This window comes from Mustela nivalis (genome assembly GCF_964662115.1).
Source record: "Mustela nivalis genome assembly, chromosome: 4".
NCBI classification, from domain to species: Eukaryota; Metazoa; Chordata; class Mammalia; order Carnivora; family Mustelidae; genus Mustela; species Mustela nivalis.
Genome location: NC_139023.1, coordinates 107,314,427 through 107,327,163, shown reverse-complemented (window position 1 = coordinate 107,327,163; position 12,737 = coordinate 107,314,427). Strand labels below are relative to the sequence as shown.

General features: G+C 37.4%; 1 protein-coding gene and 2 long non-coding RNA genes across 4 annotated transcripts in view; 2 read left to right on the top strand and 1 right to left on the bottom strand.

Moving 5' to 3' along the window:
* LOC309863891 (alcohol dehydrogenase 6-like) overlaps window positions 1–10,548 on the bottom strand; it is a gene marked incomplete at both ends in the record, with an annotated part of 29,250 nt that extends 18,702 nt beyond the window's left edge. The window contains 3 exon segments of the mRNA XM_082729141.1: window positions 9,915–10,007; window positions 10,097–10,174; window positions 10,390–10,548. Coding sequence (XP_082585267.1) covers window positions 9,915–10,007; window positions 10,097–10,174; window positions 10,390–10,548 — 330 coding nt within the window.
* The window catches only part of LOC309863853, a 199,793-nt gene that overhangs the window by 77,278 nt on the left and 109,778 nt on the right, over window positions 1–12,737 (top strand). The gene's annotated exons all lie outside the window — the stretch shown is intronic.
* Window positions 1–12,737, top strand: part of LOC309863852 — an 88,904-nt gene that overhangs the window by 31,947 nt on the left and 44,220 nt on the right. For both annotated transcript variants that reach the window (XR_014311291.1, XR_014311292.1), the window contains exon 2: window positions 12,177–12,283. This is a non-coding gene — a long non-coding RNA (uncharacterized lncRNA). The remainder of the gene's footprint in view (window positions 1–12,176; window positions 12,284–12,737) is intronic.

Here is a 12,737-nt window from a genome sequence, read left to right as displayed (position 1 = left end):
TGTGTTCTTTTGCTTCTAAATGTTTAGAAATTTTCTTTTTATTTCTGTTACTGATTTCACATTCAGTCTCGTTATTAATTTCTAGTTCAACTCCATTGTAGTTTGATAATGCACTTTGCATGATTTATAATTCTTTTACATTTGTTAAGGTTTGTTTTATGGCCCAGGATATGGTCTCACTGAGACATGTTTTGTGGGCGCTTGAAATGAATATGTATTCTGCTCCCTTAGTGAGGAGTGTTCAATAAATAAATGTTATGTTCCATTAGTTGGTGATGTTGTGAGTTCTTTTATACTTTTGTCTTTTTTCTGTTTAAATTTTCTATCCATTTTTCAGACAGGGATGTTAAAATCTTCAAAATTGTGGATTTTTTTATCCTATTTTTATTTTTAGTTTCATTACACTATTATGTTTTTCTCTTGTGATGTCTTTGTCTGGTTTGGCATCAGGATAATACTGGCCTCATAAGAAGAGCTGGGAAGTGCTTGTTCTCTCCTTTTATATTTTTGGAAGAATTTGTGAAAAAGTGGCATTGATTTTTCACTAAATATATGCTAGGGTTCACCAGTGAAGCCATCTGAGCTCAGGCTTCTTCTTTTTCTTTTCCTTTTTTTTTTTTAAGTTTTTATTTAAATTTGTTAGTTCACACAGAGTGTAATACTAGTTTCAGGTGTACCACATACTGATGCAATGCTTCTGTATGATACCAGGTGCTCATTGAGCTTCTTTTCTGTGATAAGTTGATCACAAGTTCAATCTCTTCATTTGTTATGGGTTTGTTCAGAATGTCTGTTTCTTCTTGAGTTAGTTTTAGTAGGTTTTTTTTTTAAGATTTTATTCATTTATTTAACACACACACACACACACACACACACACACACACACACACAGAGATCACAAGTAGTAGGCAGATAGGCAGAGAGAGAGAGGAGGAAGAAGGCTCTCAGCTGAGCAGAGAGCCTGATACGGGGCTCGATCCCAGCACCCTGAGATCATGACCTGAGGCTGAACCCACTGAGCCACCCAGGCACCCCCATTTTGGTAGTTTTTGACTCTGAGAATTTTTCCTTTTTATCTAAGCTATCTAATTTAATGGCATGCAGTTATTCATAGTGTTATAGGATGGCAGGGTCCTTGACTCTCAGAGTCGAAGAATGAATCTATCTCGTAGACGCAAAAGGGTGAGGTGAAGTGCAAGTTTATTAAATGAAGGTGAGAGCAGAAAGCAAAGAAGCAGCTCTCTAGAGTGAGAAGGGTCCTGAAAGGGTAGCCACTGAAGGTTTCTAGTGGCAGTCTTTTAGTGAGAATTGACTGGGAAACTTGTGACCTTGAGATTCTTCTGCTGTCTTGGTTTGAGCATGGATTATTGATAACAACCTTAATGACTTAATTCATTGAGATGTGACACTTTCTATGATATACTGTAGCCATCAAAGAAAAATGGTCTGTAACCATTCAGGACCAGCTGGTCTGTTTCCTTATCTCTTGTTCACTCTGGGTTAGCACTTCTGCCTGGCAGGAATAGATTCAGAGACCAGCCAGGGGCCCCCTATCTCTCCTTGTCTATGTCTTAACCCTTTCCTTATTCTGTAGCATTCCTTCATAATATTTTTTATTTCTATGAGGTTGGTAGTAATGTCTCCTCTTTCATTTCTGAATCTGGTAATTTGAATTTTCTTTCTTGGTCAATCTAGCTAAAGGTTTCTTAATTTTGTTGGCCATTTCAAAAGAACCAGCTCTGGTTTCATTAATATTCTCCATTGTTTTTCTATTTTCTCTTTCATTAATTTCTCTTCTAATCTTTATTATTCCCCTCCTTCTGCCTGATAAGGGTTTAGTTTTCGTTTTGATTTCCAGTGTTGTAAGGTAGAAAGTTCTTGACTTAAGATCTTTTTTCTTTTTATTTTTTTAAAGATTTTATTTATTCGAGAGAGAGAGCAGGATTGAGGCAGGGGCATGGGCTGACAGAGAAGAAGCAGGCTTCTTGTTTAGCAGTGGGCCTGATGCGGCTTAATCCCAGGACCCTGAGATCATGCTCCAAGAAACATTTAACTGACTGAGTCACTCAGGTGCCCCTCCAATAACATTTTTAGAAGTCTGTTTTGTTTAATATCAGTATAGTCTATCCAGCTAACATGTGGTTGCTGTTTGCATGCTATCATTATCTAGCCTTTCCTTTCAATCTATTTATATCTTTGAATATATAAATGCAGGCAGCATATATTTGGATCTTGTTTTTTATTTAGTGTGACAATCTCTGTCTTTCAATTAGATAAGTTATTCGAGTTTAATGTTATTATAGTGAGATATATATATATATATATATATATATATATTCTCTACATTTATCTCCTCCTTTCCCTTATGGACACCAGAAAATGTCTCTTGAATTGAATACAGTGGATAAGTAGCAACCATGGGATCTGACATTAGTAATGGGAGGCAAAGACAATAAAGCAAGAAAGAGTTGTGAGCCTTGAGTTGTCATCTTGTTTGGATCCACAATTACAGGGTCCACTTTACCCCATAATTTCTAATCACCTTTTTGCTGGCCATGAGGTGGTCTGGTGGGAAAGGGAGAGTTTTCACAGCCTCTCTCTATTTTCTAATTGTCAGTGGTTACACGAGGATCATCACAGTATGATCCACTTCAGATGTTAGCTTCTTTCTTTAGTTCCTCATCTCCTGTGATGTAACATCCCCATTTTTAATAGCTGTGAAGTAGTTCTTTATTAGGAAGAACAATATACATTGCACATTGTATATTAGCAGATTCCCTAGATCTGTGCAGTAGTCTAATTTTTCTGTTCTAAATGTGTTTGTTTTAGGGGCCTTGGCTCATTAATTCATGTTCTTATTTATTCATTCATTTAAGCAAAATTTTTTTTTTTTACTGAGCAGCTTTCATGTTTCAAGCATTATACTTGATGCTAGGTAATGATTCTGAATTAGATATTCAGAGAATCCAAAGTCTAATAGTGCAAACAAATAATTAATCAACAGTTACCATACAGTGTTTGACCTGTTGCAATATGTCTAGGAGGAAGTAGAGGGTGAATTGAACAGAGAAGTATATGTAACTTAAATTTCTGGGTACTCAGAGGCCTTGGTAAACTGTAGTTTGGATGATGGCTGGGAGTTAAGGAACATGGAGCTTGGTGGGGATGGGTTTTGTGCATGGATGGGTTCCAGAACAAGGAGAACTACATGTGTGAAGGCTCAGAGACAACAGCCTGGCATCATCCTTTGAGGAATGGGGACTGTGGGAAAATCGAAAGAAGCTCAGTGTGATTGAGTTATTGCATGTAAGGGGTGAAATAATAAGATGTGAATAACATGGAAGATTCATATATAGAGAGGAGAAGAATGCAGGAGAATTTACTCACCTGGTAATTTGCTATGTGATTCTAGGAAATTACTATACTGCACTTCCCTGGGTCCTGATTTTCTTCCCCATAAAATGTAGGAAACACGCAAATGGCCTCAGGGGTTATATCTACTCATACCCTATAAAAGCTAAGTTCAAAAGGTCCCTTTGTACGAGGTTCCTACAGATAGCTTTTGTTAGTGGGGTTGAGGAAGGCTAATAATATTCTAGTCTAGGAATCTTTGTATAAAACCCAGGGGTAGGGACGTCTGGGTAACTCAGTTGGTTAAATGTTTGCCTTTGGATCATGTCATGATGCTGGGATCAGCCTTCTCTGCTTCTCCCCTCTGCCCCTGTCCACTGCCCCTGCCCCCAGCTCATGCCCTCTCTCTCTCTCTCTCTCTCTCTCTCAAATAAATAAATAAATAAATAAAATCTTTAAACAAAACAGAAAAACCCCAGGGGCTTAGTCTGCATTTTTTTTTTTCCTCATTAAAGTTCATCTCAAATTCTTTGCACCCATTTTGTTCTATTACCATATACACTGCTATAATTACAATGGGGTAATATTGATTTATTTTACCATTGGTGCCAAACTCTAATGTTCTTAAATGACAAATGATTTTCAAGCCAGTTCCAAAAAAGGAAATTTAAACAGAAGTAGCACTTCCTGATAGTCCAGTTCAGCAATGTAAATTGCTTGAAGACTTTGTAAATAAGTTGATGAAAATTGCCTGCTTTTATGGTCAAGTTCTGAAATTAGGTTTTAAGATAGGCAATATAACTGCTTTAAATTAATATCTTGGGCTTATTTTTAATCACTACCCCATTAGTCATAGTTAATGTGAATGGCAGAAATGGCAACTTCTCTGATCTTTTTATGTGCTTGTAAACTCTGCAAAAGAACCATCCACCTTATAAATAAAGCATGTTATCCATCAAATTAGCATCATTGCCCATCTCACCACCTCAGGAAATTAGATTCACCCTTTTCATTTTTCCCTAAAATTTTGGTGACCTTGGTCTTTGACATTTTTTGAAAATACTATAAAAATATCTTGAAAATGTTGGGGTGCCTGGGTGGCTCAGTTGGTTAACTGTCTGCTTTTAACTCAGGTTATGAACTCAGGGTCCTGGGATTGAGACCCACTTTGGGCCACTGTTCAGTGGGGAGTCTGCTTTCCTCTCTCCTTTTGCTTCTCCCCCTGCTTGCTCTCGCTCTCAAATAAATAAATAAATACATAAATAAAATATTTTAAAAAATTCTTGAAAATGTATATGTTATTATTATTCCCATTAGATATTTGAGGCATCATGGGTAACATGGATGACATGGGTAAAGGTAGCCATTTGGGGTCACACGGACACTGAGTAAAGGGTTGAGGTCACAACTTAAGTCACAACTGACTTAAAGGTCTTTTATTGTGGTTCTCTGAGCTGTTTTTAATAATTGCTTTCTTTTATACTTGCTCTGAGACCTCATTTTTCACAAAATTTTGCATTCGAGAGTCACATGTATAAAATATTTCACACAGATACATCTTATGCACATACACACACCACTCACACACAGACCACTTATGCACAAGAACCCACATATTTCTAACTCAGAGCAATTCATCTACCTTATTAATTAGTAAAAAGGCAAATTACAGGATGTAAGCAAATCTATATTTTGACTTTGTTTTGTGGGTAGTCAGTTATTATTTTAGAAGTAGAGTCTGGTTTTAAACTCTGTATAAGGAAAGGTTAATAATAAAACAAGACCTGAAAAAAAAAATCAAAGCTAACAAAAGCATCAAATGAACTGCTGATGTGTAAAATTTATTCCATAGCAGAATCCATTTAATGTGTAGGAGTGCTAAGATTGTAGGTGAGTCCTGTAAGGGCAGTAGTGGACTGATGACTGAACCGCATTTCGTCATGATCACGGATCTTCAGCCTACTGCTCTCCTCTGCCTTCAGGGCACTAAGGATTTCCTGTAACTGTTCACCCTTCAGCTGGCTTGATTTGCCATGTTCTCCCTCCATCTGAGGCTCTCGATATAGCTCCTTCACATACCTAACATTTCAACCTCAGAAATAACTTCTGCTGCTCCTTTACTAGTGTTTGGGGTGTAGTGTACCTGAGTAGTTGCAGAAGGTGCTTGTGGTGCCCTGCCTGGATCCCATTTATTATTTGATCACCTTGAGTAAGTTAGATGCAGACATTATTTTTCCCATTTTTAACTTTGATGGGATTGAGGTTTAGACAGGTGAAATATCTTTCATTGATTGCATTTATTATGTTTTTCATTTTCTACATTTTATGATGCTTTGATGCCTTGGAAACATGTGGACCTGGGGAGGGACTGCTCCTCCTGGAGTTAGCTAATTTCTAGAGATAGCAAATGGCTTATGTCAGCAAGTCTTTGATTTGCAGCCAAGCAATTGCAAGTCCGCTATCCTCATTTTTTCTTAGTAATTTGTTTAAATAGTTTATTTATATAAATAATAAGCATGTGTAAATTGTGGGAGGCCGCAATAAGGCTTGAGACGAGGACCAAACCAGGCCCTGACTTGTGCCTCCTTTAAAGTCCGAATAACCTAACAAAAGGTTTAGGATGGGAAAAGTTGAGTAGCACTAAGAAAGGGTCTGTGCTATGTGTTGGGCGCTCGCCTACGTAACTTTCCACATGCTTGCTAAACAAATGAGAACAATTCGGTTGGGTCCAAAGTTCGTTGCTGGTCCTTGCTGCCCTAGTACAGCACATGAATTACTTTCAGGTTTGCTGTATCAATACAGAACAATTGTATTGGCATCAGCTGTTTGGCATCACGAGGTCTGCTTATAGTTAAATGTGAAACTTATTATTGGAACTCGTGGGTGTTCAACTAGACACAGATGTATTGCTTCTCCTATTATCACTATATATATATGGCCTTAGTGCTTTGAATAAACTTAGCACTGTTGGACATCCTCCTCAGTGCTCCTCCTGCCCCCATCTCTTTGCTTCTCGAGTTCTTTTCTTCATCCTCTTACCCTCACGTTCCTGGCCAATTTGTCACGCCAGCCCCGACAGTAAATGTATTATCTTGGTCCTTTTATCAGGTGCCAACAGTCTGAGACATTATTCCCTGTTCTAAGTCACCTAAGAGTCTGTCTAAGACCACCCCTATGGCCCAGGACCTGTTGTAATTTATTTACCTTGCCTACCTGGCCTTACCTGCTCCTTCTTATGAATAAAGAATAAAGGCACTGACTTGTGCTGTCCTCTAGCTCTTTCTGCCAGGCTCTTTCTACCTGGTCCTGGATGTTCCCCATATGGCCTGTAAGGTGTGGGATATTCCCTTCTCTTGGGAAATATGAGTAATAAATTCTTCTTTCAAGGCAGTTGTCTCTGTATTTGCCATTTTGCCATATCTGACTGTACTAAATACTAGGTACATTTCATTTTTTATTTTTTAAAAGATTTTATTTATTTACTTGACAGAGAGAGAGATAGTGAGGGAAGGAACTCAAGTAGGGGGAGTGGGGGAGTGGAAGAGGGAGAAGCAGGCTTCCCGCTGAGCAGGGAGCCTGATGTGGGGCTTGATCCCAGGACGCTGGGAGCATGACCTAAGCCGAAGGCAGATGCTAATGACTTAGCCACCCAGGCACTCCCCTGGGTACATTTTAAATCAGTGATGCCTACCTACAAAGTGGCAAAGCGGAACCTAGGACCCAGGTCTTTATATTACAAGCAGAGTTCTGCTAATACTATATAGTACTGAATATAAAGTTCTACAACTTTATATTCTTTATAAATGTCATGTAAAATTGCTCTTAAGATTATTAGGAAATGTTAAGATATGGTTAACAAAACCAGAAAGGTTGAGTTCTTTTTTAAAAAGATAATCGGTACTCTTTATCAGAGCCCTGATTACAAATAGTTTGTTACCTATTAGGACAATTTATGCTAAAATATCTGGGTATTATGTAATTGATATACAGGATTTTGAGTAACTTAGAAACTCGTCAGCATGGCAAGAATGAAAGGTAAAAGCCATTCCAGATCTTTCTATTCAGAATGAGAATCTTATTAAGGGTGGATTCCTGAGAGTGTTTCCATGTAGTAGGGAGGAAGAAGACATGGCAGATACATAATGAGGAGATTTATTTATTTATTTATTTATTTTTAATTTTTTTAACTTTTATTCAGTTGATATTTTTTTATTCAGTTAATATTGATAAGATTTTAAAAACATAATGCCCCAAGTCAGAATAACAATTTTAGCTTTCACATCCATAATTATTCATTGAGAATTTGAGCATGATAGTTTTTTAAAAAAATTTAAATTCAATTAATTAACATATAATGTATTATTTGTTCAAGGGGTACAGGTCTGTGATTCATCAGCCTTATATATAATGAAGAGTTTTAGAAAATGTAAATAAATTCCTCCAATGAAGCTGAGAATGGTTAACATTGAAAGAAATAGTGTTGGTTATGCTTAGTCATTTCAAATACCAGCTTAATCACTTTTGAAATAGTTTAAATTTTAAATTGAATTTTTATCCAAATTGGAAAATTCATACATCTAGAGTCTTGGAAAAAGAAACTTCTATAATGGGAGGTTGGCCAATGGCAAAGTTTTCTCTAATATTTGACATCTAGATACTAATTCAGTTTTATTTACATTCAATCAACCCATGCAAAGTTGCACAAAGGAAAAAAGGAAAGAGCACCCAGATATTTTAAAACAGCAAAAAATCCTCCAGTTATTTTCTGCAATAGATGTGTTTTCCTCCTTATCTTTTGTCTGGGCTGATAAGCTACTGTTATTATTGTTGTAATTGCCACAGTTAAACATTAATTTTTTGCATATGCATCAGTATTTTGTCAAGTGCTTTACCTACATTTTCTCATGTAGTTCTTACTATAGTCGGTAAGAAGGGAGCTATTATTTACCCTGTTTTTCAGATGATAGGACTGCCAACAAGTTTAAATAACTTGCTCAGGTCACAAGTCTGGTAAGTGATCTGATAGCGTAGCCAATGTTATGTAGTTCTATGCCAGTTTTCTCCATTTAATCTTACCAAAGCATTCTGCCAGGAGTCCAAGAACAAAAGAATCTCAACTGTGCTGTGTAATAAGGTATCTACTAGCAATATGTGGCTATTGAAGTTCAAATTGATTAAAATTAAATAGAATTTAAAAGTCTGTTTTCTAGTTGTACTAGACATACTTCACATGTTCAGTAGCTAGCCACATACAGCTTGTGGCTACTGAATGGGCAATACAGCTGTAGAACATATTCATCACCACAGAAAATTTTCCAAGATGGAGAGTGCCAGTCTGAAGAATACTGGATGTAAGTGTGAGATTTTGTGAAAGGAATTTGGAGGTGTTGTTTGGGGAAGAGGGATTCAAGTTACATACCACATTAGAGTTGTCTATTTTATTCTTAAATAGCAAATTAGGATGATTGCTAAGATAAGAATTGCAATCAGCACAGTGGGATTTTCTTCTAGTCTTATCCTGTGCTGTAGAGTGACACGGGGGCAGGAGATGATTCCCAACAATTATGGAATGGCAGCTTTTTGAAATGCAATTACTCTATATCTTACTAATAATGTGAAAATATTAATCTGTTTTTGTTCCTATAGGTAATAAATGCCTGTGGGAAGGTAAAGATGTGTTTTCCTATTTTAACACATTGTCTTCTATTTCCTTTCATAGAGGAGTATTTTTCCAACCTCTTCAACCTCTCCTTTTTTGGGGGGTGGGGGAATGCAGCAGGTCCCGATTTCTGGAAAAGGCAATGTAAAGTCAAAGATCTGCCTCCCATAATGTTACCTTTCGGGATTCTCCCAGAGAGAATCAGCATTGGGCCAAGGAGAGTTGTAAATCTGAGGGCACTACTCCAGTCATCATACATACTCTATAGTGTAGATGGCAGGACTCCATGGCCTAATTTCAGAAATGAACCTGATTAGCATCTCAGTAACCCGTAATTATAACTCTTTTAACTCACAATCCTAAAACATAATTTCAGGGTAGCTATATGGAAAAATAATATAGAATAAACATGTTGTACACCCCCCGTTAGATTTTAGGCAAGCTGTTTTTAGCTTAATAACAATGAAGTTTTTCAGTCTTTAAAATGAAGATGTCAGTATTTAACTTGTAAAATGATGTGAATACTAAATGGGCTAGGGTATGTACATATCTTGACACCATGCAAGGCACATAATATGTGCTCAGAAAGGGTGCCCGGGTGGCTCAGTGGGTTGGGACTCTGCCTTTGGCTCAGGTCATGATCTCAGGTTTCTGGGATTGAGTCCCACATCGGAATCTCTGCTTGGCTGGGGGCCTGCTTCTCCCCATCTCTCTCTGCTTGCCTCTCTGCCTACTTGTGATCTCTGTCAAATAAATAAAATCTTAAAAAAATGTGCTCAGAAATACTCGTTAAAAACAATAGTAATTTCAAACAAAACAATAGTGATTTCATATCTTCATAAAGTTAATGTGTACTCATATGTTGATAGGTAGCTCCTTCTTACTGTGCTCTAAAATCACATACCATACTATCAGTGATTCCAATGACCTCAGAGGCAAAGTATACACCCAAACCTATCATTTCCACCACCACCTGCAGGATGGGCTTCTTGAAGGTCTAAGGGTTGAGACAATCAGTGACCACTAATGCTCTTTTCCAGGGAAATTTCCTATCATTTATGTCCACCCTGATGATCCTAGATTTACCAGAGGTCTTTCCTGGATGACTATGGCTGAGCCAATTCCTCTAAGCCCAAAGGCAATGCAGGTGGGACTCAGGGTGACCTTCAAATTCAGAAGATAAACATCTATAAGTTATTCAGAGGTGGTGCACCTGTGTTTAATAGGAAAAGAAAAAAACCACTGTAGTGTTATCTCTTGTGGAAGAAGCAGTCTGACAGTATTGCTCCCAGTATTGTAGTTAGAGTCACTGAAAAACTACACAAAAGCACATTTTAACCTTTGTAGTGTTAAACATAGCTCCAAAGCCTTTTATGCACCTCACTTCTTATGATCCAGCCTTTATCCATGGGAACAGCAGCATCAGTTTTCCCCACTGCAATTTCACACATGACAGTATAGTCAGTGAGTGTGCTAGTGCCATAAAGAAGATAAATCTTCCTTCTTCTGCAGGTAAATCTGGTGGTTCCATCTAACATTAGTCCAGTGGGAGAAAGAATACTGTTTCACAGATAGGTAGTATGATAAGCAGAGAAATATCAGATTTTAGCTCCTAGTCAATACCTGTACCAATGAAAGCAAATTGGGTGAAAAGAGGTCAGAGAAATCAGAACTTCTTCTTCAAGTATAAATTGCCCTTGTGGAGCAACCTGGAGCCTTATTCTCTGCACTTTGGACAGAGGAACATTAAAACTTTATCTCCTGAGAAAAGAAGAACAAGAAAGTCATTACCAGGTTAGGGAAGGCACTGAATGCAATGAACACTGTATTTATTGATAGGAAATTATTTGTAATAAATGTTACTATTTTCTTGTAATGATAGTACTTATTTTTTGAAGTTAATTATCATCTCACAATGGTATGGAAATAAATCCATGTCAATGCAATGGACCTTCAAAATACAGAATAAAAATTGAACATTTGTCTCTATTAACATTGATGTTCAAATGTAATCGAGAGCTAGCTAAGTTTCAGAATGACACCACTATCTGTGGTATGAAACTTGTCTGTTTGGGTGTGTTCTATCCAAGGAGCCTAGTGAAGCATTGCTTCTAGTATGTGCTTAATAAGTAGTTGTTGAGGGGCACCTGGGTGGCTCAGTGGGTTAAGCCGCTGCCTTCGGCTCAGGTCATGATCTCAGGGTTCTGGGATCGAGTCCCGCATCGGGCTCTCTGCTCAGCGGGGAGCCTGCTTCCTCCTCTCTCTCTCTCTGCCTGCCTCTCTGCCTACTTGTGACCTCTCTCTGTCAAGTATATAAATAAAATCTTAAAAAAAAAATAAGTAGTTGTTGAAAGAATTAATTAATACTCTAGTGTTAATGTTAGAATTAATACTCATTCTGAGGTATTATAAAAAGCCCAGAATTTGAGGGAAGGCAGCCAGTGTTTTAATACTAGCCATGCCATTAAGTAGCTAAATCAAGTGACTAAGTTAATTTGCTGAAGCCTCTATTTTCTCATACACAAAATGGGAATATATATGACATATGCTTATTGTTAGAATGACAGGTGATAATGTAAAGCAGCTAGAAACGTGTTTGAAATATTTATTGTGTCCAAGGCAGAAGAAGAAACTATAAATTCTAGAGGAAACTTGGTTATCGATGATGCCTACTTTAGGCAACTTAAAGAATTATCATATATATGTACGGGAGTAAGTGTAGGATGTGTATGGGTGTAGAAAAAAAGCTCTTAATCGTACATACTTTTAATATGTTGTAAATATTTGTAACTTTTAGTTTGATTTGGAATAAATAAACTAGAGATAATCTCTATGGAAATGAGTGGAGAACGATTTTTTTTCTTTGGGCCCTTTTAGTCAAATACAAAACTAGAAGATCCTGAATCTTAGTTTGCTTATTTTTTATATCTAGTGTGTGAATACATTTAAATTTTTAGTGAATATGTGATGAGTTTGGTTGTGTTTATGGTGGTTTGAGGGAAATGTCAGGGAGTGTTAGGGAGGGAGAATTTACTGGGTTGACACTGTAGCTTGCCCAGTTGTCTACCTGGTTTCACACTGGTTACACTTTCTCCACTACTCTCTATGATTCCTCCTTCCCCATTGCTCCAAATCATAGGAAAGCTATTATCTTTTTACCTTTCAGGATGTACCTGTTAGAACCACAGAACCTAGAAGACAGAATCTGAATGGTGATTAGATGATTGGAGATGAAATGCCTTGTCATAAAATTGGATCCTTCAGGGAAGTGCAGTAAGTATTTCCTACACTGGAGGTAGAATATATTCTTTAAAGCCTGGGCTACAAATTTGACGTTATGATTATGTCCATATAGTATAGCTATTTCAGAAAAGGATGAAAACACTTATTTGTTTCTGTCTTTATAATTTTCCCAAGGCCTCTGTAATATCACAAACACTATTGAAGTATTTTCTAGCTCTTTGCCAAGAAGAGCTCTGTGGATTTCTGGGGAAGATGGTAAAGGATCCTAAGCTCACCTTGACCTACAGATGCACCTGCATAATACCCATATTAGTGTATATAACCCAGAAAACACCTGAAGACTAGCAGAACAGTCTCCATAGCTAACTGAAAGTGGTAGAAATGGTGGAGACACGGTTGGGAAACAATGCCATGATATAAACCACAAAAGGGAGGGACACCACTCCAGTCAATATGGAGAAGAGAGAGGAGCACACCCCACCTA